Source organism: Teleopsis dalmanni, chromosome 2 (genome assembly GCF_002237135.1).
Source record: "Teleopsis dalmanni isolate 2A chromosome 2, ASM223713v2, whole genome shotgun sequence".
In the NCBI taxonomy this organism is placed as follows: Eukaryota; Metazoa; Arthropoda; class Insecta; order Diptera; family Diopsidae; genus Teleopsis; species Teleopsis dalmanni.
The window spans coordinates 217,032,019-217,059,129 of NC_051847.1; the positions used below are offsets into that span (position 1 = coordinate 217,032,019).

General features: G+C 29.5%; 1 protein-coding gene across 1 annotated transcript in view; it reads left to right on the forward strand.

The window, feature by feature from the left end:
• LOC119676742 (hemicentin-1) overlaps nt 1–27,111 on the forward strand; it is a 437,106-nt gene that overhangs the window by 47,536 nt on the left and 362,459 nt on the right. Inside the window, exons 11-13 of the mRNA XM_038087998.1 lie at nt 1,808–2,057; nt 13,377–13,582; nt 16,327–16,458. Of these exons, the coding sequence (XP_037943926.1) occupies nt 1,808–2,057; nt 13,377–13,582; nt 16,327–16,458 (588 nt within the window). The remainder of the gene's footprint in view (nt 1–1,807; nt 2,058–13,376; nt 13,583–16,326; nt 16,459–27,111) is intronic.

A 27,111-nucleotide genomic window follows, 5' to 3' on the forward strand; every position in this document is an offset into this window, starting at 1 on the left:
ATGTTAAAAAATCTTAACTCTTGACATGGATTACAATAACAAAAAAGCTATTCACACCCTCTGGTGACGATTAGTACAAGCAATTTTTACATAAATTACGTACGCAATAGGTAACAACAAATAGCTAATAGACGCGCTGTGTACTTTTCATTAACTGACATTAGGTTGATTTTCTTGCTAATTATACAGCCTAATTAAACAAAAAAGATCTTGTGACATTTATAAGCAGAAATTGATTGTACACCAAACAATCTAACACTCATAAAATTATAGACTCTCTTCCTTTTCACCATAAAGCTTGCAGTGTATATGTCTTTTCCCCCTTTTGAAACTTGTGAGCAGTAATTTGACTCAAAGATCTACGCATATCACATCTCCCTAATCTGACTTAGTTCCTCTTTTATCTTCTGTCCATCATGTCCAATTTATTTCAGGTTTGCAAATTTCTATGCTAGTTCATAAAGTCCCCCCTTGAGCGATTTACTCACTAACTATATATATATTATTACTATTAAATCGTTGGATTACAAAACAAAAACTGTTTTTAAATTGTGTGTTTAAACTACTACTCCACTCACTACTTAAACGTTCATACTTACCTTCCTATTTAGTTGATTATTACAGAAGCGAGTCGTCTATGGACGCGTTCAGTAGCCTCCACCTGCCAGCCTGAAGAGTAGTTTGCTCTTGCCAGTTGGTAGTATGTAGTCCTTTTATATCTTTGATCATCTAACCTTCCACCGAAGATAAAGAGCATCCTCTACCGCGTTTTCCGCTAGCGAGTATCGAATCAAACATCTTCTTCGCGGGGCCTTTTCTTCCATATGTGCGATATGACCAAGCCAGCGAAGCTGTTAAATTTTTATACACTTAACTAACATATGTCAATGCTATATGACTAACATATGCTATATGAGCTCAATGTTTTACTTAAAGATTCATATGTAAAAGTTTTTCAAGTTTTCTATATTGTTTTTGAAAGCTTTGTCAATCAGTTAGTGGAATATAGTAAGCTTCATCATAACAAGGTTACATCTTCGCGTAAATCTTTTACATAAACATTAGGTCACATGAAATGGAAGACTAAACTGAGTAAATCCAATTCAATTAAGTACACCGACTACACGTACTTATGATATGATATCATCACCCTCTGAAAGTACATCCGAAAGAAGACAGATATATGCTATAAATAAACATTATTTATTTTAAGATAAATACATTAACCTAATGAAGTCCTTAACAAACAGCAAGATATATATTATTTACGTTCCTTTTGTTATATTTCAAACCTTTGCGCTCTAATATGTAAAGGATAAGGCATGAATAGTGGTTAAACTAAGCAGATTTCAATTTTCCTTAGTTTTCCTTAGCAATAAATAAAGTCAAGTAAATCGAAAGAAAAACTTAAGGAAATAAAAAAAGTAATTCTAAGCTGCAGCCTATATGTCTGCCTCTGAATTGGAAATGTAAATGTAATTCCAAGCAAATATACGTAAGGTTGGGAGAAAAGCTAAAATTAAAGCAAACAAAACTAAACAAATAAACTATTAAAAAGCAGCAAAAAGAACACATCTAAAGAAACGAATGAAAATAGAAAATAAAAGATAAAAAAAAATTGAAAGGAAAAAAACGGAAACAATAAAAACTAATTTCAAGCAAATAACAAATCATCGTCCTTATATGCCTTTTGCTAATTTCATCGCATTTTTCTAATATTGCTTCTCTTTTATATTTACTTTTGTCCGTTTCTTTTTCTTTTCATGTACATGTATATACACAACGACTTGCTGTTCTATGGACATAGATGAAACTATACTCTCCGAGGATCCCACACCAGCTGAAACAACACATCATGCCAGCGGAGGAACATCTAGCGCCAGTGGCACCGGAGCAAGCATAAGTGGTCCTGAAAAACAATCAACGTTGCTCATACTGGCCGCAGTGGTTGCGATAGGTGCCGTCATAGTAACGTCAATTATTGTGGCGGGCATTGTGGTCGTTTGTAAGCATAGACCAAGGCCACCTGAGCCACAGGATGTGCGCAAAAGTATGAGGTAAGTATGAATGAATGAAGGGAAAGAATAGCGAAAAATAATTGAAGGTATAAATTATACATGTGATACGTGAGTGAATGAGTGAATGAGTGCTTCCTAAAGCGGTTGAGTGAATGAGCGCTGGGTTGCATAGCACACCTAGATATGGTTGAAGGATTAAAAATGAAAAACTGTGAAAAATATGCAAAGCAAACCATCATAGACGATTGCTACTATCTGCATACATTTCAGTTTGCATAATTTGTTGGCCTTTTCTTTTGGTTTAAATTCCTCTACTTTTTTCTCTATTTTCTCTCATATCGCTTTAACATAATTTAATTTGTTTCCGTTAACTGCTCTGGCAGCAGACTTTTATAAATTTATTTGCATTGTTAAGGACATGGATGCAACCTGTCTGTGTACCTGTGGTTGTGTGCGCCAAAGGAATATATTGGAATTATAACCTCACAGCAAATTAAGCTGTTTAGTTATGCATAAGGTAAATTTATTTGATTTGACTGGACTTGTGGTGGAATAAATTTTAATTTAATAATATTTTCTATTATGAGTACGTGTATTAGGGTTGGCAGCTCAAATGAATTTTGGGTACACGTGGCGTATGAGTGATGTTATCTTTTCAAAATGAAATTAATACAAATATTTGATAAGTATTATTAGATATGGAATATATTTTTAAGAAAATATACATTATAATATTATACACAAAATATAATTAGTATTCCGTCCTCTTGACATATCAAATTCATGTACGAATCTCGAATGGTATGATCGAGTGTAATTAGAATGAATTAAATAAACAATATATATATTACATGCCATCTTTGTGAAAAAATTAATATTATTTATAATATTAAATCAGTTCATTAAAAATACTAATTAAATAAGTAAATTCTTAGTAATTCTAATAAATTCTAATGAATACTTAAACGAAAAAATATGACGAAAAATTTGTTTAAAGTCCAAGTTAGTTTAAACCACATCATTGCTATTATTGTATACCCAATAAGAGCAATGTATTTATGTATCTATTGGAAACTAATGCACCATGTTCATGAAAATCCACATAAAGGCTTTACGAAAATTCAGGAAACCATAAAAATGTAATAAAATAAACTGTACAATATCTGTACTGTACACTCTTTCTTAGCAAAGCGGTAATTCTTAAGTAGTTACAAGCCTTATCTAAAAACCCAGCAATTTTCGTAAAGAAACCAATTGAAAATGGCTATAAATTCATAAATACAAACATTTAAGGGATCCATAAAATTGTTAAAAATTGTTGCTTACTTTCATTTCATGTACCCGTGCTTTTTGGCATCCTAAAAGTATTTAAGTTAATGTTGACATTTATGCCTTGTAATCCTGAAAGTAAATAAATCCTAGCTTAAATCACAACTTATGGTTTATTATTTATTGCACGAGTAGAGCAATTAAGATCTTCATAATTAAAGTTTACATACTTATAAAGGATAGTTCGTAATGTAAACTAAAAAATTCTAAATTAAAAATATTGCAAAATATTAATAAAAAGGCGATATTACTAAATTTTATAAATAAATTAAATGAATTTATAAATTCATGTACTTTTTCAGCCTTAATAGTAGACATATTAAGTAAACTTATATATTCAAAAGTTATGAGGCATAATAAACACCACAGGTACAATTAGTGTGACTCGAGATTTATAAAATCGGCCGTATGTGTTTATATGATCAAAAACCAAAATTGTTTAATTGAATATAAAGGAAAACTTGCCTAAACATTACTGTTAGCATAGGTCCACAACCAACCACTTCAAAGCTAGCATAAATATATTATATTAAATTAATAAACATTATTATTTGCATCCCTACGAATTTTTACTATTAGCTCTATATACATATCTTATTGCGAAGTAAATGAGAATTATAATTTTTGTAACATCATTATTATTTATATTTTTACAATTTATTAAAAATTTACCAATTCTTATTATATGAAAATATTTTAGTTCCTAAACGAAAAATTTCAAGAGTTTTCTATCAGGTTCTAAGTATGTTAGATCAAATTATTTATTATTTAAGAATAAAAAGTTCTTCAAACTTGTTTTATACATCGTATTATATAACTTTTAAGAAATAATGTGGCTTTATAAAATAATCAACTTAAATAGAAGTAATTATCAATCTCTATTGTAAATTAATATTGATATTGATAATACATTATACTCCATTAAGAGGTTTTCGCAATATACATGCAAGAAACGTCTAACAATTTTATTCTGCAACATTCTGTGCAATTACAATTAAATCAATCACCTTCATCAGTTCCACTAAATAAAGTAGCAAAAAAATAAATTAGAAATAAACTTAAAAAAAAATTAAATATAAGTACCCTATAGCAAAGTTACAACCAGTGTACAAAGCACATCTTCAAGCATAACCCGTACCACACTCCAATTATAAATGCTCCTAAGCCAATCATCTTAGCTACCTTAAACTCTTAAGTAGTTGCAAGGATAAAAAATAAACTAAGCAATAATAAACTCATTTATTTTATCCTGTTGTTGCTTAACTATTCTGATAAGCTTCCCCATAAAGGTACAAACAATTTATTGTGTACTCACTTCACAAAGAACAGGAGCAAGAGCAATTGTATCTGTACGAACGCCTCATACCCCGTCCTAACAACAGCAATACACTTACTTGCCCACTAAATTATCTAACGGCAGTAATTAATTTAATTAGACTCATCAAAAGCTTGGAAAAAACGCATCAATTTAGATGCGAGATCTAAGAAACTGCCACGTGGAAACTGATTAGAGCAAGTGAACCATCGAATGCGAAAGGGATGTAGAGAATAGAGAAAAGTAAAAAGGAATAAGTAGAGTTCCTTAATGAAAGTTTTTACTTGCGTGGGTGTCATCGATATGTATCTGCACTTGCTACCTACTTGTATCATAAATTGTTATGTAAAAGTACGAGCACAAGAAATTCCCAGCAGATGTTGTATTGCTAAGTACAACACCTTCCACAAATTATCCTGAAATTAAGACAATCAAAGCAAACGTACTGAATTAGAGTACACAGGAAGAGAGTCTAGAATGCATCAAATTACTTACAAGTGTCGGCAGGGAAATTGCCTGTAAGATATTATCTACAAAGAAAAGACATCTAAACAGGTTATTAGGATACTTGTACTTTTATAAGATTTGTTGTTGTTTTTCAAATATTATTTTTTATATTTTCTTAGAAACTTAGTTTATGTTGACCTTTTATATGTAGTTTACCTAACAGTTAAAAAAAGGTGTCGGACCTTTGGTACATGCTATTTTAATGACTAACAGTTGAGATTTAATATCAAAAGTTTTTAATGTGCAAGTTTTTTAATAATTCCAAAAAAAATATTTAGAATAAATCTTATATTTTCAAACGATTTAAACAACTTTTAGGTATGTATATAAATATTAATAACTTTTTACCAGCTGGATTTTATTTTTGCAACAAGGACTAAAGCAACGAAAACCTTAGGTAGTGTGAGACTTCAATATGTCTTTTCCATCAGAATTGTCATAACCTCCTGATGCGCAATTTATGAGGGGCTTTATGTCTGGTAGCCATCGTAAGCAGTGAATCTCAATCTGTCAATTAATTAATTGTCTTGTGTCATAATATAAATAATTATCTGCACTTCAAACATGTTCAATGATTCACTGTTTAGTCAACACTTTGACAGAAAACTTATTGATTGCGTACCAGATGAATAAAATAAATGAATACCATGTCTACTAAAACGTTTTAAGTAATAAAAACATAATTAAATACTGTGGCTTCTTATTAAAATAATTATTTAAAAAGCAACAAAAATACTCATTAACCATTTAATGAAAATTTTGAAGGAAGAAAGTATTAATTGTATTTGTCCACATCCAAAAAACTTTACTAACAGTTTAGAGATACAACTCACTCAACTTTCTTTTTTCTATATGAAGTCTACTAGTGGATTATACCTTAAACAAAAATTTAAATACTCTTATCCAGTTCTGGACTCTCAAACTGTGATCTAAATACATGTATCCCTTCATCATTCTTTTTTCTACATGATATCTGCTTGAGTATTAGTATACACTAAACAAAAATCTAAATATTCCTATCCAGTTCTGGAATCTCGAACTGTGACCTAACGTTATATGTCCCCTTATTAATTTAAAGTGTTTCTTTGAGTCAAATTTTCTTAATTAATTGTGGTATTTTATCTATTTTAGCGAGGCATAGTCTTTATCCAACGACAGTTGCTCACTTAAGCATTTTTTATGTGTTTGCAACTCTGCCGAACATGCTCAGGATCTCATTAAAATCTGTGAGTTCTTTTAGAATAGTCCTAATTCTATTAGGTGACAATGCGTTATAAAAATCCTTGTAATAATTCTTAATAATTTTTTGTAGAGTAAGAGAGTTGGTGTTCACACCACCTCATTTCTTTCATTCAAGACGAGTATATATGTTTTATGCGTTAAGCTGGACAGCCCTTTAATCCACAATAAGATAGCAAAGGAAAGAAAAAGATTTGAAAATTATTTTTGCTAAAGTTTTGTTTACAATCTTCTAAGCTATTATATTAAAGTTCTCAGTAAGTGGTTTCTTTATTTGAATGAATGAAAATGAGTTGCCATCTCATCTATTTTTTTCTATTTTTTGCTTTTTCGAAGCCTCCTTCAATTGAAATTTCTGGCTACGGACATACTTTAAAACGATTTTATCAAAAACCATTCTGACAAATACGTATTCTTACGAATACCTCATTTAAATGTATGCTAAATATCTGAATCCCTGAACATTAAGTGAAGCTATATGAGAATGTATGTATCTATTAGTAAGCAAAATGAATTCATTGAAACTATAATTTAATTAAAAAATTTTTTTAGCACATTTTCCTATACAACAGCTATCAAATTATAATGAGTACATATTTAACTTGACTATTTAAAAAAGAATCCGTTTCCAAATAAAGTGAAGGCTTATCCAATCCAGTTGCTTTTACCACTTCATATTCGAGTCAGTTTTGTTTAAGCAAGTTTCTAATTAAATTAATTCATTTATTTGCACTTATGCTAACATTTAACCTACTTAATGAGCAAACACAGATACGTTCTCCAGCTTCAGTTTCTACATAGTTTGTTGCTGCATACATATACACGTATATAAATCTATTCCCATGCATATGTATATATGTATATGCCTTTATTTGCATTAGATTTCCCATTCCAATTTTATATTTCATATGTGTGCCTCTAGTCCTTACTTTGCCAGCGCCGCTACCATTCCTTTGCGGCACGCCTAATTGGATGTGCTTATCTTATATGCTACATCTCGATTTCGAATTAATTGAGCTGAACAGATGAAGTTTGTTCAAACTCATACCTTTTATGTTTTATCTGTGGATTTAATTTCTTCTGTTTTTGTGCCATATATTTCCTCCATTCTTTTTTTGGTTTCTGCAACTTTCTGCTTTACGATTGTTTCGATCAACAAAACGAAAAACCAAATCTCGTTTATTTAATGCCTAATCACAGCACTCAAATAGGTCAAACGTAGTCAAGTTATTCTCCATGAAATATTTCACTCGTACCTCTGCACTTACCCTGGCGTAAAGGAATATTTTTTGTTAAATGCAAATCTGTAAGTTAAATTTATTTTGCGACTTGATTAAGCGGAAACGGCAATTAAATTTTATTTAAAAAAAGAAATTACATTTAAACACAAAATTATGTATAATGGAATTTCTCAGAAAGGAATTCATGTTTTAATTGAAAACAATTTTCATAATTATATTTGTTGTAAGTTAATTTTTCTGTGCAAATATCTTCAGTTTAAATATGAATTTGTTTTTTTTTTTTGGTTGTCTAGTGAGGTATGCTTTGCCTAGTCAACCACGGAATTAAAATCTAAAAATAATTTGGGTGCAAATTTATTTTTCCAGTTTTCAGTGAATTAAAATTTTCCGGGGTAGTAGATAACCACTCGTTAGAAGCATTTCTCAAGAATACATAACAAAAAATTCCAATTATACCATCGTGAAGGATCAAGTACTAAAAAGAAGATTCCATTAGTCAAGAGTAACACTTAAAGTTCATAGAAAACCAAATATATAAAAGCAAGAAAAGATAGTAGTTCAAATTGGTTAGGAAACTGATGGTAGAAAACGACTCCTTAGAAGCATTTCCCAAGAATACATAATAAAAAATTCCAGTCATAGGAGCGTGAAGGATCAAGTGCTAAGAGTAAGAGTAACAGTTAAGGTTCATACAAAACTAAATATATCTACGCCTGTAAAGATAGTAGTTAAAACTGGTGAGGTAAAAGGTTAATTATGACAATCATGGGAAGTATCTTTTGTATTGGACTTTATATCCCAGGCCTCGAAAACTACGGTTCGAGCGATAATAGGAACAACGGACTTCACATCATTGAAATCGAGTTAAAAGATTTGCGGAGAGTTTGTACTTCCGAAACATATATTAACACGATATTGACTTTTAATGAAGTGGGGCATTGCGAATATAGTAAATAATGCAGAGATATAAACGTTTGAAACAAGGCTAATTAACAAGGTGGGGTACTGGTTCTCAACAGCGAAGCAGTAAGACCATGGTTGATATTTTGTGATATCAACTAAAGGGGAACTATGTAAAAGATAAAAAGAAAGCCATATACCTGCGTTAGATATCTCTGAACAAGTGATAAAAATTATCAATAGGATCATGGTTGATATTTTGTGATATCAATTAAAATGAAGCTGAGCTTGAAAAAAAAATATGTGAAAGAAAGTTATATAGCTGACTTAGATATTTCTAGTCAAGCAATAAGAAGTACTCGTTGCTGCAACTGACTTTAACCTTGACATAAAAGCTGGTTTTAGGGAAGCTTCTTGCTCCATAGTTTGCAGTATTGCATAGAACTGTATAGATGACATATTTCATTATCAACACAACCGTTCTTAAGCCATTTAAGTTTGGCATAATGAGATAGCTTCAAATCAGTTGTGTATAGCAACGATGATTATTTTAATCTTATATTTAAAATGACTATGTCAAGTTCAACCACAAGAGAAGGGCAGTTGTGAACCATCGTTTCAAAGTTGCTGAGACCATTCCTCTGTTATCCTAAGAAAAATCTATGCAGGAGCAGGTCAAGCATCATAATTGTTGTGTTGCACTCGATGCCGACTACTTTAAAGATCACAAAAAAATTTTTGATTGATAGACAAAATATTAATTAGAAAAATGTAAACCCAACGCAATATGGTACTATTCCACAAATGCCAAAAATCATACTTTTATCGCATCAGTAAAATATTTGTTTATCTAAATTTATTATTTACGAATTTTAACCAAAATTGCGAATATTCCGAACAAATGTAAATAAATTAATGGAAGCACACTCGAAAATAAATGGAATTAAACAAAAATCTATTACTAACGAAATGAACCCGTAATTTATGTTTTGGATAATAAAGGATAACACAACAACAACACCAACAACAGGGATAATTACTATAATATTGATTAGTTGCCAATACAACCACAGAATATTGTAATTTGTGTATAAATATTGTTTACTTCTCATTGCCACAAATGCGTGGCTCATTGCACCGATGAGCGGCAGGAGCGGTAGGAGCGGCGGGAACGAAGTAGACCGGCATTAATTTAAATGATTAGTGACAACTGAAATGCGATTTATGGTTTGCCATTTCTTTGTGTATGCAGTGAAGTCGGATGGATCTTAATTAGCTTTCAATATCAGCACAAAAACGCAGCATCAAAATGCAACAGCCCCGCAAATGTCACTGCACTCGTGTAATTACCTAAACGGCATTTATGGTTTCATAATTGCAATTCAATATTGCCCGGTCCTCGATTAGCCAAATTATATATGGAATAACACAATTTTATTTTAATTACAATTATAAAAGTACTTAAATCACTTTGTGCTGGACTTTGAGCCTTAATTAGTCATGGCATTCGCTATTTGAACCAAATCGTTGATATGTATTATTGATGACTTATGCTCAACTGCATTGAATCAAAAATTATCTCATTAAGCAAATGACTGAAATAGTTTTGAATGTATATTTGGGAAAATTCATTTAAATTTTTCAGTATCTACAATACTAATCTGAAACCCTATGAAAAATTTATTGAAATCTGCATTGAAAATTCAAAATACTAAACTTCAATTAAGCACTAAATTATTTATGCATTCAAACGAATTGTGCAAATGTTAGATATCAACATAAACATAAAAACCCTCAAATCAAATGGGCAGTAGACATATGTTATTAACTACCGATGTAAACAATAAACTTCACAAAATATTGAAACGACAACTCTTGAGATCAAGAAGATAAGAAAGACAACAAAGACAGTAAAGTGTAAATAACTATAGACAGTTGATGGATGTAGCCCAACATTAATTAACTGGCAGTATGAGGAAGTGGTAGATGGAAAAGACTTCTTAATATGGGTAAAGCTCAATGTCAGTTTTTGTAATCACTAAAAATGCTGAAGACAGAGAAACTCATCATGACATAGAGCTATTCGTTACGACAAACGAGGAAAGTAATTTTAATATATATAACCGAGCAAGGCAGCTAGTAAGCTACCTTACGTAAATAAGCTGGTCTAATAGTAAGTATAGCAGATGTAACGTAACGTAGCAGATGATACAGAATCTGCTCAACAATTGGTGAGCAACAGCCAGTAATAGTTGTAGAGATCCCTTATGACGATTAAACCTCTGTCCGAACTATTTCAATCACTAACAATGATGATGATAATATAAGGAGAAGATAATTTAAATTTTATATATAGACTTAGAAAGAAAAGCTTTCGATTCAATATAACGCGAACTATTTCTCAAAAAATCCGTTTTAAATTAGTATTTTTAATCTTCTTAAGTAATCTATTAAAATATGACGGTATTCTTTTCACAAGCTAATAATCAGTTTTAAACTAACTTTCGATATTTTGAAAAAAATTGTAATGAAGTAGTTTTTAAGTGTACCCAAAAAAGACTTAACTATGAGCAGTTTGACCAGATAAAATTAATAATCATTTATTATCACCCCAAGTCTTATAGACTTGACAATATTAAATGGTATTACAGCCTTAATCACGCTGTAACTCTAGAAAGAAGATCTAAAAGATCTGTTAAATAGTTTTAAATATACTTAGATTAAATTTAATACGGTTAAATGACATTATAGAGGTGTTGAAAAGAAAAGTACCCATCTCCTTTTAGTCCGTCGATTAAAATCGTATTTCAGCTAAGAATTATAATCTGAAACAAAATACGTCTCCATCAGTACATTAGTATAATGTATACATAACAAATAATACCTAATAGCTCAATTAAGCTACAGACGCTGGCTACTATATTCCATACAATTGAACTATACTGGGAGTTGCCAACTGATGTAGCGAAAAGGTGTATTTTAATCGAGCATTGGAGATGGTCTGAAACCTGCTAAGAAAATATTCAAAGACAAGCAGCTAAATATGGTATCGTGTCTTAATACTTCACGAGATTCATTATCAAGAAAATATTGATTTCATTATATTGAGTTGTAGTTTAATGGTGGTCCAAGTGTGTCAAATAGGTGAGTTTTTCGTATATTTATAGCGATTCTTCTTAATCCATCTTAATCCATTTATTGGTTTATATTTGCATTGTATGTTGGTGCTTGTGAAACTACTTTGGCTATTCACAATTTTAATCCCATTATCTATTTAAAATCCCCATAATTAGTTGTTAAATCAATTACTTGTGTACAATAATCGGGTTGAATTTTGAATGTTTACTTAAAGCTTATATTTGAGTATTTGATGTTATCAGAAATTTTTAAATCTAAAATAGTCTTTGTTGCTTTTTGATTTGATTTGCTTTAAGATATGAATTTTCACACAAGAGTATACAATATCTGTAGACAATATCATCATAGATTTAATTACAGACTCAAATAAGAAATATATTATTAAGTGTTTTAGAGTATTTCATATCCAGTAATATTAGTATTTGCATATTAGTAGTATGTAGGAATGCTTTCTAAATACGCGCTCACTGTCAAATTCCAATATTTTCCACCCATGTTTGTAGTTGACAATATGCAACGAAGTACTTCTCTTCCTGGTAAATACCATTCAATACTTTTCCTTTCAATTAGTTTAATTAAATCAATTTATTGATTGATTCGATTTAGATACAATTTAATGTATTTGCTAATCAATTCAATATTTGGCATTACATTCAAGTCATCATACAAGCCACAGACAAATAGACTGGCTTAGGAACTGCAAACAAACTGTAAGGATTCAAAGATATAAATACACACGTGAAGTTGGTTAGAGTTTATCTAAGCCATTGAAGGATGTGAAGATTTAGTATCTGAACTTATTATTAAATTACAAAATAAATACTATAAAATAAAATATTCAGTTTATTCAAATTGGTTACTCAAAAATACATTTCAATTAAAATAAACTAAACAAATATTTTTTTATATAAAATGGATGAATTAAATATAAAAACAATTGAAAGGAAATCGTTTTATTATTGTTGCATTATACGAGTACATATCCGTTTTAGTGGCAATGTGGAACCATTACTTTCCATACTATTAAATCTCAAATTATTTTTAATGAATTTTTTATTTTTATATGGATTGCATTTCATTTATTACGAATATTTCAGTTTTTGTTGAGTATCCGTAATTTCGCGATTAAATTTATACTCTCTCACTTGTACTTTATTTTCCCATTTCGAATTTAACAATATTTGTTTGATATATTATTATTGCTAAACGACACCGATATATATACAATACTTCATAGTATTATGCAGATAATTAAAATATTTTTTTGCAGTTGTGAAAAATTTTTTTAATAAATGCGATACAAGGATACTAAAATATTTAATCGATTCACGCTCTGCAGCATATGCAGCTGAAGCTGAATTCAATTAGTTTGCAAATAAAAGCCAATTAATTTCTTTTTCATATGTTTGTATAGTTTCCTTCCCATTTTATTTTATTTTATTTTATTTTATTTTAAAATATTTAAAAATTAATTGGCACAGTTTTAAATAATCAATTCAACTGTATAACATATTTACATTACACTCAGTAGTAGATAAGAGTATGAACTTCATGAACGCTACGGATTAATGTAAAACCAATTATACTCCACAATGTGACACATAACATATTGTGTTTTTTTAATTCTTTGGATAATTGTTTTATAATTAATATAATTATAATTAATAACACCACCTCTCTTCGTTACAGGCCTGCTCGCAATGATGTACCTTCCATGTACATCGAAGAAGATGAACTGAACGATGAGGATGCGGCAGTCGGTGGGCGTGCAGCTGAAATACGTGTACGTGGCGCTCCAGCAATGTTGGGTCCACGTTGCAGCGCTAGCACCACTAGCAGTCAACATCACTATATATCCGAGGGTTTCATACAGTATGCGCAACCAAGTCTGAACGGTACTATTCCAAAATCAATACTTAATAAACTGTAGCTGTAGTTATATGCATTTGCTGTAGTGCATTAGACGTAGTACTTGTAGTTGCATCTATTGACAGCACGTCCAGAACTGCACTTTTTATGTTGCACAATATAGTTTTCTTATTTTTAATTTATTTATATAATGTAATATTACTTATTTGTACTATGCAGTAGTGCTTTAAAATTAATGATATATATAATAGAAACTAGTCTTTAAAGTTGCTTCAGTGACGTGTACACATACTTAACTAGCAAATTTTGACAATTATTACTTAAAATTTTACATATCACTCAAATGAAAGTAGTGTACATTTTCTTTTAAAAAAATCACTAAATCGGAAGTACAATTTATATTTGAGTTAGCGAAAGTCTCCATGTATCCATCTATCTCCATATATTAATTATATCTATCTATATAAAAATAAATCACTCACCGCCTACAATTCACTCCTAAGCTATAGGTGACCGTGTCACTAATATTTAAAAAGTTTTTTCTATATATATAGCCAAATTTGACTTGATTATGGAGATTCTTTTAGATATTCTCATATATAACTTAAATTTTGATAATAAACAACTATAGTTATATAAAATATAGCAATAGTTATTTATAAATCAAAAAGTTATTATTATATATAAATCTTTTGAATAAATGTAATCTTAAGTACTCCTTATAGACAGTATAAGTATAGTAACACATTATTAAACCTATTCAACTATAGGTTGACTTAGACAGTAATGTAGAGTCTTAAAGTTTTATTTGCTGTACATACAAAAGCTCATATATATTATATTTTTATTTGTCTTCAATAATAAGTTTAATCAAATTTTGTATATAAAAAATTTATTTATAATTATTATTATTTTTTTTTTTCGTCAAAGAAAATCATTAATGTTATTAATTTTAATTGTTAGCTATTAAATAAATATTACTATTAATTTATTTTCTTCTTTTTTTTAATAACTTATGTTAATGTGACTTTATTGATATTAATTTGCATGTAAGAATATTAGAGATTTATATTTTTAAATAAATATAAAGTTTTTAATTAAAATTAAATTATTTTAATTTTACTTTATTAGTATTTAGTCATTTAGCTACTATTTGTCGTTTAAAAGTAATTGAAATATCTTTCCATTTCCTTTTAAAATGAGTTAACCACGGAAGAAATCATCTAATAGGGGTTCAGGTTTTTGGTTTGGATGATGTTGTATAGACTTAAAGAATGGTTAATATATCAAGTTGCAATTGCCAAATTAAAACAATATTTTTATTCTATCTATCTAATGAAAAGAAAAGTTCTAAATTAAATTTTGCTATGTCTGTTATACACATTACACATTAGTTCAGTAATCTAGTCAATTTTTGTGTGACTATATTATGTTGATTTGTGCCAAGATATAACTATTGATCTAAACAAGGCCACTACTGAAACAGGAGTTCAAATTCCCAACTAATATTAAAATGTCTTCAATAGCTGACACAGTGACTTTCTTAAGTCTAATGGCTGAATATCCTAAAACAAACTAAATTGCTTCTGTCACTGTTTAAAAATTCGTATTAGGTAAATTTAGGGCTTCACATATAAAACTGAGTATATTCTGCTAAGTTGAGATATATTAGTATTCTTTAACTTTTTATTATATTTTAAACAAAACTAAAAAATTTAATTTTTTCTATTGGACTGTACATTATTAAAATTAGTATTTTTAAGAGAAAATCAATCGATTGATATACTTTAAATTTTGAACTCGAAAAATAGATAAAATTTAATGCAATATACTGAAATGATGTTAACATCTCTTATTTTAATGGTGGACTAATAAAACTGAAATATGACCTTCTAAATATTCTCAATATCTTTTAATTAGGTTATATATTCCTTTCCAATTTCAATGTTTTCTTAACATAAAAATAATTCTAACTTCAAACATAATATTACATCGTATTTTTGATAAAAATTTATAATTCTAACTTACTTTAAACTTGAGCTACGTAATCCAGTTAAATTCATCCTCTGATAAATTAAATGGTTGGACGCTGTTATTACAAGTCTTATTGTTATTAGAAATTCTGTTATATTAAAAAAACTTCAATTGAATATTACTTTCAGATTTATTCATGGTAAAAATTTACTGAATTCTATTAATTTTTTCAATGTTGAACGAGATTTTATTCTTAAAATAAACTTAATTAAAGTCAGGTTACTTTTTTAACCTTAATTATTTTTTTTAATTACTTTTCATTTTCACGTTTATAGTAAAATATAAGTAAAATACAATTAATATGTATTTATAGTGCCCCTTTTCAGTTCCTATTATCCAAAGTTTACTCTTTTAGTAGTAAAAAAACAAACTCACCAAATAATTCTAATAAAAAGTGTTTTAAAGCTAATTAAAATATTTTATTAGTCATAATCGTACTAAAAACAAAATAAAGTAGCTTAGTATTATATCTAATATTCTAATGAATTCCTATATGTTAAGCTTGATTTAAAAAGTAGCTCATATGAATAATATTGATAATCCATATAGACTAACTTTCAAGGCCCGTACTAATCACGTATTTAACTAAACTCTAATTGGCATGTAACAAATAGAAGTGCACAATCAAATCCCTTAAAAAATTTTAGAAATTAAATAAATTTGTTTTGTACATTTGTTGAAGAAAATTTTATTTATTATCTCTTTGCCCACATAAAATTCAAAATTACTTTCTCAGGCGATGTAATGATCCCCTTGCTTGATTGTACCGTTGCGACTTCGATGTCATCCTCGCCAGTAACCACCTGCATTACAGCACACACCAACGCTTATGGTGAATGGTCCAAACGTTTAATGCAAGCCAGACTCGGTATGAAAAATCCACAGAAAAGAATGCAACTTAAGATTTATAGCACCGACGTTTAAGTTAACAAAAATATCGACCGGCAAGAGTTTATCTAACAACACGTACTTTTGTTTATCTTTGCTAACCAACCTTTTTTCGCTTATTAACAAAACATACTAACAAACTACAAAACTTTTCAATTCTAAACTTTGTTTTTCGCTAGATATTTTCTCTACTATATTTGTTATCCTTTTCCTATTATTTTTTTCTTCCTGTTGCTTTAAAAACAAAAACTGTGGTAGAATTTTTGTAGACAAAGAATTTTTAAAAAGTAAGTTTTCTGGATCAAAACTTTCTGATATCTTTTTCTTTTTGACTCTACTTTAGTTTACGATTATAATTAGTTTAGAAATTTCTTACAACTTTAAATTAAGTGAAGAGAATCACTTAACTGTTGTTGCTAAATATGAAAGACAGTTTAAAAATATTACTAATAACGTTTAAACTTAAGCGTTTATTCTGAAATTTATTGCAGTAAATGTTATATATTCTTATATAAGTAATGCATTAAATAGAATAAAACATGAGCTCATTCCATATGTATCCTACCTGTGCTTACTCACTTGGAAATTATAGACGGATCTTGTAACCTTCATAAGCTGGGCCTTTTTTAGAGTTTGGAGTCACAATCAGGGACTTATTGTTTTTCTACTAACAGGTATCAAATCAAACACTTATCGAATATTTGCTACCTATTATTCACCAGTTATCTTAGCTAACATACTTAGTTGACATCTATAGGCGTGCATCATCCTTGGCCGGCACCAGTAGGCTCTGCCAACCAGTCCAGTAAATCAAAGGTTTGCTGACGCAATCAGAGTTTGTTGTCAAAAACCAATGATATATACAGATGTCTTTTCTCGTATATTTTACTAACAGTCATTCAATTTGCTATCTTAGTTCATTAGCTGACTTACTTAGTTATTATTAAGTTACTTACCGTACCAAATCAAATTGAGATCTTACTTCAGAAGAGGCTGTCTATTGTCTATAACATGTATTATTTTATAAACTCATATTCCTACTTTTCACACAGCTTCACTGCTATTACTATATGAATAAGATGTATAGATTTATAGAACCTATAGCTGATTCTTGATTTATAGTTGATTGAAATACACTACGCCCGTTATATTATTAAAAACAAATAAATTCTAAGTAATTACGTCCTTAAAAGCATAATAAATTATAGAACCGACACTAACCACTAACACCTTTCCTATACACTCTATTCTCTTAAAAATATGTTTCTTCCTCATAAGTCAAAATCTCAATATTGAAGGTGAAATCCGTGGAGATGTGAATTCGCGTAGGTGTTCACGTATCTAAGCTCGTGCATATTTATTTACTTATACTTCTTTTGAAAGCTCAAACAATAAATATTTTATTTCTGCTCTCAACATTCATAAAACAGCTTCAGTAATGAATTGTATCTGCTGTTGTATCTGCGTGTTTGCTCTGTTCAAACAAATTTTTAATATACTTTTCTGAGAACTGCGGAATGTTGTTGCCAAATAATAATAAAGCAAATTATTTAACAGTGTCAATATATTTCAGAAATTTTAAAATCGTTCGTACCAAACAAATTTGTGTTTACTTTCGGAATTTGTATCATGTTTCTTTGCTCGCAGATACTTCTAAGGATTCCAAGGATTAGTGAACATTTCGTTCCATTGAATTATAAAAAATTCACACACATGTTATGACTAAATTTTTATGTTTATTTGGTATTTTGAGTTGATGAAACAATATTTAAATAGACAAATTTAATTTACAATATTTCAATCTTGTTTATATTTATTTTATTTAAAATTAAATTTTTTAAAAATAAATCCTTGAATTTTATGTCGGTTCAAAGGAAATATTCAAAGCAAATAAACAAACCCTTCCAAGAAAATGTGTATTTTAATAAAAGTGCAACAAATTTCATCATAGTTTAGTAGAATAAGAGTTTTTTATATACAAATAAAAAATCTAAAGCAGTTTTTTTTTATGGAGTAATATTAAGGCTCAGTGGTTCTAGAAGAAAATTCTAGTATTTTTATATACGTCTCTGAATAAAAGACATACATATTGATGATGATTTAAGTGCCTACATATAGATCTCACAAAACGAAATAGATAGAAATAAATATTTGAATAATTTTCTTCAGAATAAAATAAGTTATACACAACATACATTCCAGATTCTTTAATTTTTGGGTCACTGTTATATTTATAATGAAATAATATTCTTATCATGGTATCATGGAATCGAACATGGTAGAGATTTTATCGATAAATTCAGAGTTAATCTTCTACATGTTGACACTACATATTGTACTATAATATTGAGTTTCCCTACTATCACTTCCAAAACGAACTAAGTTTTTAAAAAGCTTGGAATTATCGATAAATACTTCAAAATGTCATAAAAGAATCTATTCTTTACAATCGATTGCACTAAAATTGTGCCCTTTCACTAGAAATTATGCTTCCGAGATAACAAAAATTATGCACTTCCTCGATGTTTTCGTAAAGGCAATGCATAGGGTTCCCTAATTATGCGAATAAATTCGCATTTAAATATATTCCTATAAATTTAGTTTTATCCTAGTTGACTTAAAGACCATTGGCTAATTAATCTCCGTAATTTACTTTGGAATACAATCGATGGGTGTGTATGTTAATAGACAGATTTTATGTAGAAAGTTCAACTTTATATATTGCTTGGTGAGAGTTTACGCGTGTTATTCCTCTTCTTTCCCAATTTCTTGAACGATGTTATGATTCGATTGTTTATATTCGAGATAGTACATCGTTTACTTGATTACAAAGAAGCAACTTCGATTTAACACCTTTAGCTAATAGATTTCCGAGTATGCCACCTATAGCTAATAGCTTCCCGAATAGGCCACCTTTGTGACACAATTCTAACAAGATATTGATAGCTGAAAATTAGACCTACTAACAGTTTGCGAAACTTTTACTTTTAGTCTTTTACTTTATCTTCTAGTTTTGATTGATTGAACAAAAGTTTTATCTTATTCTGATTGGAACAATAATTACAACTATGAGACAACAATTATATTTATTCAAACAATAATTGCAATGTTCTCAAATTCAACAGCATGTAAAATATTAGATAAAAATTGTTCTTTCTACTTAAAAATAAAGACACATAAAATAAAGTAAATTTTATGTAATGAATAAAGTTTTTCACAGTGTGTGACTGTTCACCTTGGCACTAGGTCACGAAGACAATAAAGGAGTAACAAATCTCCATCAATTCGTCGGTGATCAGGGGAACTTTCCGGCAAGCAAAATATCTTTCTTTAGGAAATCTTTATTGTGAAGAAGAACAATTCAGATCGTCGTGTTTTGCTTCATAAGTAGCATCTGTTCCTAGTAGCATCACTTTATATTCAACTCTTTTTATTCTTCAACTACTTCATTAACGCCAAACAGCAATGACGTTAGTTAATCAATTAAAAAGATACTTGAAAAATTTTACACAAAATTTTCCATATTTTTCTATGATTTTTTATATATTCCCCATACTACTGTCGCACTTAAAATTAACTACAGTCACTTACGATTTAATTTTTATTAAATTTTATGTGAATTCATAATGCTAAATTGTTATTAAGAGCAACTTCTGCACAAAAAGCAACAAAAAGCATATGTTAATGGCATAATGAAACGAAAAAGTCCTCTTGGCTACGATAGAACAGCACTCGTTGTCAAAAGCAGAAATTATCCTGCGGAAGTGTTTTCGCTAACATGTCTACGGTATTACCAACCCATGGACCAAAACATACAAAAACAAAATTTGAAAAATGCATATAAAAAAACATCAATTGTTTGCCGCGTTGAGATACTGCAGTGCATTTTGAATGCACAATACGAAAATTGCCCATTTGCCTTGTTATGAGTGCATCCCGACAGATACTGACAATTAAAAGTTAAATGCAAACAAAACGATATAATATAAAAAAAATTATCTATAATAAAAATATGACATGCATAATAATAAAAAAATTTATGTATAACAGCCACAAATTTATTATACAAGCACTTAATTGACATGAACACAGAAAAAACACGAAGCCTTAAAATAAAATATATTGCAGTCTTTGTTGAAAAAATTCATATTAAATGTGAACAAATTTGCAATTATGTGTTTATACCTAAAAACTAAAAAATGCATCAGATAAAAAAACAATCAGAATTTTACTGCCCATTTCCTATAGACGTAGGTATACTGAAGTTAAGATACAGTAAGTGAGGTACAGCGTAAGCAACTTTATTAACAGAATATTCATTAAAAGAAACTGCAATGTTCATAATTGAATGGGGTATTTTAGTTGATTGGGTCAGGTACTAACAGAGCTTTTCTTCTATTCAAGTACCGTATAAATACAGTTTTGTTAGGACCAATATGGAGATTTCACATGAGAAGCAATTATTTTCAAATCAACCTACAAGTTTGATAAAGAAGATTATTGTTTAAAACTCTACTTTCCAATTCTGGACCAAGAAACTATTGAAAGAAAGTATGGAGCTAATATATAGGATAAACATAGCACTAATCCTTCGGATCCCACAATAAGATTTGATATGTGCAGCCTATTGTACAGTCTTGCTAATCATAAAATAACAACAAAAATAGGAACCGATAGGCAGATGAACCAAACCTGCCTCAAATCAAGATCATATGCAACAAAAAATATAGACAATTTTTTTAAATCTAGTGACGTCCAACCGTACAGCTAATTGTTAACTAGATATGCACATAACTAGATTTCGTTCCACTGGAAGGATATTCTGTAGTAGCCAGCAGAATAACGGTACAGAAAACACGACAAAACACTTATTATATCACTCTCTCTCTCTCTAGACAAAAGCTCAATTCCTTGAAGATTCGTACTTTATATGATTAGCATAGCTTGTTAGGGTCGATTCAATAAAGCTTACTAGTGTTTTACTAAAAGTGGTTCAGTTAAGTCCATCAAAGGTATTACAACAAACATCGAAATTGTATATGATGCTAAACTTATTTTTTTTGGTGGATAATATTCTTTCAAATTTTCCTAAGAAGATATCAGACCAGTACCTTTATTTGATAAAGTTAAGTGAGATATTTACCTGACATTGTTCCTCAATAATAATTTAGACTTAACCCAGCAACAAATCATCAACCCGTCATGCTCCTCCATGCTTCACTACTCCGACCTACAATTTCCTCTTGTAAAGATTGTTGTCATTTTATTTTGTTAAGAAAACGGGCCAAGTTCCCGATGGTAACTATTAGTCCATTTCTCTGAGTTCCTTCTTTCCAATCACTACTTTATGAGGTCAGGATAGCGCTGGACATTTGCCAATTAGATAAACCATTACCACTATATCGCAACAACTGTATCTGTATTCAACTGATTGAGAGATACCTTACTTGAGTAAGTGATAGTAGTAGCTATAATATTCTGTGGTGACTTCGTAAAAGATTCTCGAAAACCATAGCCTTCATTTTCACATTTTCCATTGTAGATATATAAAAATTTTTATAATATTATTTACTTTATATTTACATTGAAAGTTTCTACAATAGTAGATATTTTAATTATATTAATTAATTGGAGCTTAAATTAAACACCAAATTGAAATTCTGCATTAAGAGTTAAAAAACAATTCAAAGGATATTCTTGGTATTGACTTACATTTCCTTTAAATGAAACAAAAGTCACTGGCACTATTTTTTCAACAATATTTACTCATGCATTTCCATGTTCCTTAATTATGTATGAGGACGAGATGCAAAAACTTTGTGCGTTGTAAAAAGCAAAACAATCTTAGAAACTCACTGTGTCGTAACAAGTATCTCGCAACCCAAGACCTGTGCTCATTTATCTTTGTTTATAATCTTAACAAGTCAACGTAAACAACAAGCAAAAAAATTCTGAATAAACATTTTTCCACACCTCTGCGCTGTATCAGCTTCATTAGCTATTTTCCTCCGATTTAATTGGTACGAATGTTTGTCTACACAACAAATATGAGTTTATGTACTTTTAAGTTCCTCAGTACGTTTTCCTGAAGCAAGGTTTCTGGGAATAGTGACTTACAGGGTGTGTATTAATAGCATATGTTTTGTACAAAATAAAGATAAATTTAAGAAAAGCTAGTCGGAGGAATTAGAACCTAAAAGTTTTAAAACTTATGCAGACAAGATAGATAAATGTTTAGTGGAATCTCCAGGTATCGCCGTTCTTAAGCCTCATCTAGAGATTTGTTTGAATTCGGATCTGGTTAGATTTGATGTGATGTGATTATATATAAGAAATAAGCAAAATAATGTTTTAAAGAAAAGCAATGAAATCTAAATTGAGGTACTGAACCGTTTTCTCAAAATCGCGGAATCTGTATGTCTTGGAATCTTCAAGAGTTTATCATTAGCTGCAGCTTTAAAAATGATAGTTAAAAGTGACGTGTGTAGACTTATTTGAGTTCAAATCTGATTAGAGTTGATAAGAAAATGTAGATATGATATGTGAAATCAGTCCCGATGAAGGTATTGAATCCCGATTCCTGAAATTTATAGAACATCAATAAACAAGATGGGCAAATATTTCAATCCGTATTTTATAGAATCCTTGTATTGGTAATATTTAATTTTATGTTTGAAAGTTGGAGTTTAAGAGTAACGCCTCCAGAAACTTTTTTGAGGACAAGTGTTTTTAGGTTTGATTATGGAGATATGTATGAGAAGACTTCTCTTTTTTTCTTTGTTTTAACGAGAAATAGTTAACTCTATATGTATGGTATATACTAGAATTATTCCCTGAAAATATGATATTTTTTCTCAGAATGCTAAAGTGATTCTCCATAAACTTCTTAAATAATCTCGCCCTGTATTTTTAATATAGTATTCATTTATAAGAAAAACAAAACTATAGGCAGGTGCGAGACAAAGCCATGGAAAACCTTTTTATGTTCGTGTCATGTCATTTTACATAAGTATCTATGTGTTTTATATAGCATTAAATACTGTTGTACTTTTAAGAAAAGTCAAATATAAAAGCGACTTCCAGCATCTCCGTCGGGTTACTTAACGCACACACATTTATTGTTATTAAGGTTAATGTGCACTTGCAGACAATCCTAATTAGGCAAATTTGTGACATGCCAAGTAGCATTAGTAAAGTTAGTTTTCCTAGAATGCAAGGTATTAAAGCAGGCAGGTCTTAATTATTAGAACTATAAAAAGAAAAAGCAAATATTTTGATAATAAAGTTTATACTCGTAGAAAAATTAATTTCTAGCAAACATTAATAAAATGCAAAAATGTGTCAACGCTTTATTCATAATTCTAATAAATATAAATATTAATAATAATGTCAAGAACCACAAAATCTTTTAGGAATTAATAATTAAGACTAATAACAAAAACTCTAAACTGTGACTTCTAACACCCATTTTTGGTTTAATAAATTCAAGAAAGGATTAGGCATTTTATTTTTTGTCTGATGTCTTGTTTAATAAATAACATATCAACTGATTATTGCACTAATTGACATATTGAAGAACGACACCCCGGAGTAAAAGTTACATCCTATAGGATGCACTTGAGAACGCTCGTTCAAAATACTCACATGAAGACCGTCTATGAATTACAGTTCCCAAAAGATTTTTCGTTGAACCATGAAAGTCTTAACTTTATATTATATGCTTTGTCTTTGTTAGATTCCTTGTCAGATTTGACATATCTGATTCGATTATGTGACAACCACAAAAATTTTGTTGTAGTTAATGGCTTTTGGTGTACTCACATAACAAAAACAAGGGAGAAATTCCACATACCTGACAAGTCACACAGATTAAGGCAGGAATGCATCATTGATGTGTGAAAATATTTGTGTTTTTTATGCAAGAAACTTGGCTTAATCACGTCACCAATAAAAAAGAGGATATAGTTTTGAGACTCAAACTCTTCCAAAAGCATTTAAGCATATTGTGCATTGAATGTAATTGTTCTTTTTTAATCAAATTTTTTTTTTATATTAAACTTTTATTGCATATTAACAACACCTTCTTATGTTAGTTTCTACATAAACTGCCATCTGAGTCGTAGAGAAATAAAATACCAAGAAGATCGACGAAGCAAGATTGACACTTTTATTTGATGAGATTACGAGGATATCAGCTATTAAAACCTACTGATTAGCGTTTATAACCTGCAGTCGATCTTGGGATATATTATTACAGCTTAGCTTAAATGAATTTTTTGGAAGATTAAAGTTAACTAAATTCTATGTCCAATTGTGTAGTCCTGGAAATCGAAGTGGACTCCTTTCAAAAAATGGAAGCAACTTCATCAGATGTTTTATAATGACACAGCTAAGTTAAAGTTATCTTTGGTGAACCGGCAAGAAACAAGTGACCAGGAAAAGTGACCAGGACACTACATTTTGCTAACATTGAACTAATAGATTTTAATTTTTTCAATAACATCTTATTTTAACTGATAAAAGAAATTTAGTTCAACACTAAAAATCCATATACTCGTATTATTATTCTGAGTACTTATTCATATTATTAATGCCATAAATTTTGATATTTAAAAGTATATGTTTGATGCAACCTTAAAGCAAAATTTTATTTTCTCTTATGCGATATCATTTTGAAACTTTATATTATTTAGCATATCATTGTCTCATGCAATAATTTAAAAACTGACTTTTCTAATAAAACATTTTCGCTATGCATCAACCACATCAACCAACCCCATCTAGGCAATCTTCCAGCATTGTTTATTGTTGTTTATTGTTCGTTCCACATTTCCTGGCTACAACATAATTTTTGGGTGCTTTCCACATTCAATTGTGACACTCGATACCGCCTAACGCATAAAGTTTTCCTATTAAAAATCGCCGAACTCTTTCCTGTACCGTCGCACAAACGCTCAACATTTGCGTTGCAGCAAAACATGTCGCAAGCGTCAAGTGGCAAGTGGTAAGACGCATATCGTCGTATGTCACTGCATTGTGTGATAATCTTTATTGCTGCAAGACGCCGCACAAATGCGTCATAAAAAGCAATAACAATAAAAATGCGTTAAGAAAAATAAAAGCGTAAACAAGAAACGAGGGTCTTGGGATTGTTTGGGTTGTTTGGGTTGACTTGGTGGTGACATTTCTTTTACGGGTTGTACCCGAAACACTGGGTTAAGTGATATGTATATAACCCCACCATTCTCATGCAAAAAGTTATATTAAAGCATAAATTATTTATGCCAAGGGAATCAACTCCAAAAGCTGCATGCAAAATAAAAACAATATTAGAGAGCATGTATGAGTATTAAAAATAAAATAATAATAGAAAATTTGATGTATTGCGGAAGGAAAAGTTGTAAATGAAGGGGGGACAGAACTTCAGTGAAGCAAATAAAAAAATTATATTTGATATTTGTGTGCAGTTTTTTATGCAGAACGATGATGTGCGTAGAGGTTAAGATTCAAATCTGAATAATTTTTTTATGGTACAAGTATATGAGGAACTAAAATCAAATTGATAAAAATATTGCTATCACACAATGAAGACTAAATATTAAGAACATATTAGTTTTGAATCTACAAAAAAAAGCGTGCTTAACTTTTAATTTAAGCAGTTTAAAAAAATCAGCTCACATAAAGCAATAATATATATTATTAAATTTTTATAATAAACCCACAGATAAAATAATAATAAAAACATAATAATTTGCAGTAAAAAGAAGTATAGGACGCAATAGAAACAAGTAGAAAGTTGATGAACAATCTAGTGAACGTTTAAAAAATGAGCGAATTAATGTCGCAACAAATACAATAAAATACCAGAGCAATGTGTTGTTCACATTAACGCAAGCCATGTTTAAGCAGTTAATATAGTTGAGATAAATTAACCACAGCATATGTTTAATATATTTCAGTTAATATATTTTTTTTGTTTTGTTTGGTAAATGAATATTTATAATCCAATATAATATTAATTTTAATTTCACAGTTAAAGTGTATTAAACTTATTTAATGCTCACGTCTGCAGCTCCATGGTTGCACTATACCATAGTCGAAAATATTTTTTGTATAAACTTATGAAGTTGTTAGACCCAAAAATATTTGTGAAGTATAAGGTGAAGTGAAGTATCCAAGACAATGCTTAATAAACTATGGATTAATTTTTAATGTATATGTCTAGATATGTATATATTTTAACTCTTTTAAATACTATTTCATTATTTTTTAATAATTAATTTATTTCTAAATATTTGTAATAAGTTTTTTATTTATATTTTAATGCTTGTGCTCTGTTTGCTTTATCACAAAAATAAGTTCAATTTATATTTCTTTGTGAAATTATTTTATTTATTGTAAACTAAGCCATTACAAATTTATTGAAAACATAACTTAGACTAATTAATGAATTTACTAATTAAAACATTTTCTTCTTTTCCATTAATTTTCTCTTTCGCTCTTTGTGTCTGTCTCCTGCACTCAATCCTCACACCAAACTGAAACTAACTATACTTAAACCTCACACAACATTTTTTGTATGATTTTCTTTTATGCAACAAAAGTATATATTGCAGACCCCGATCTAATACTA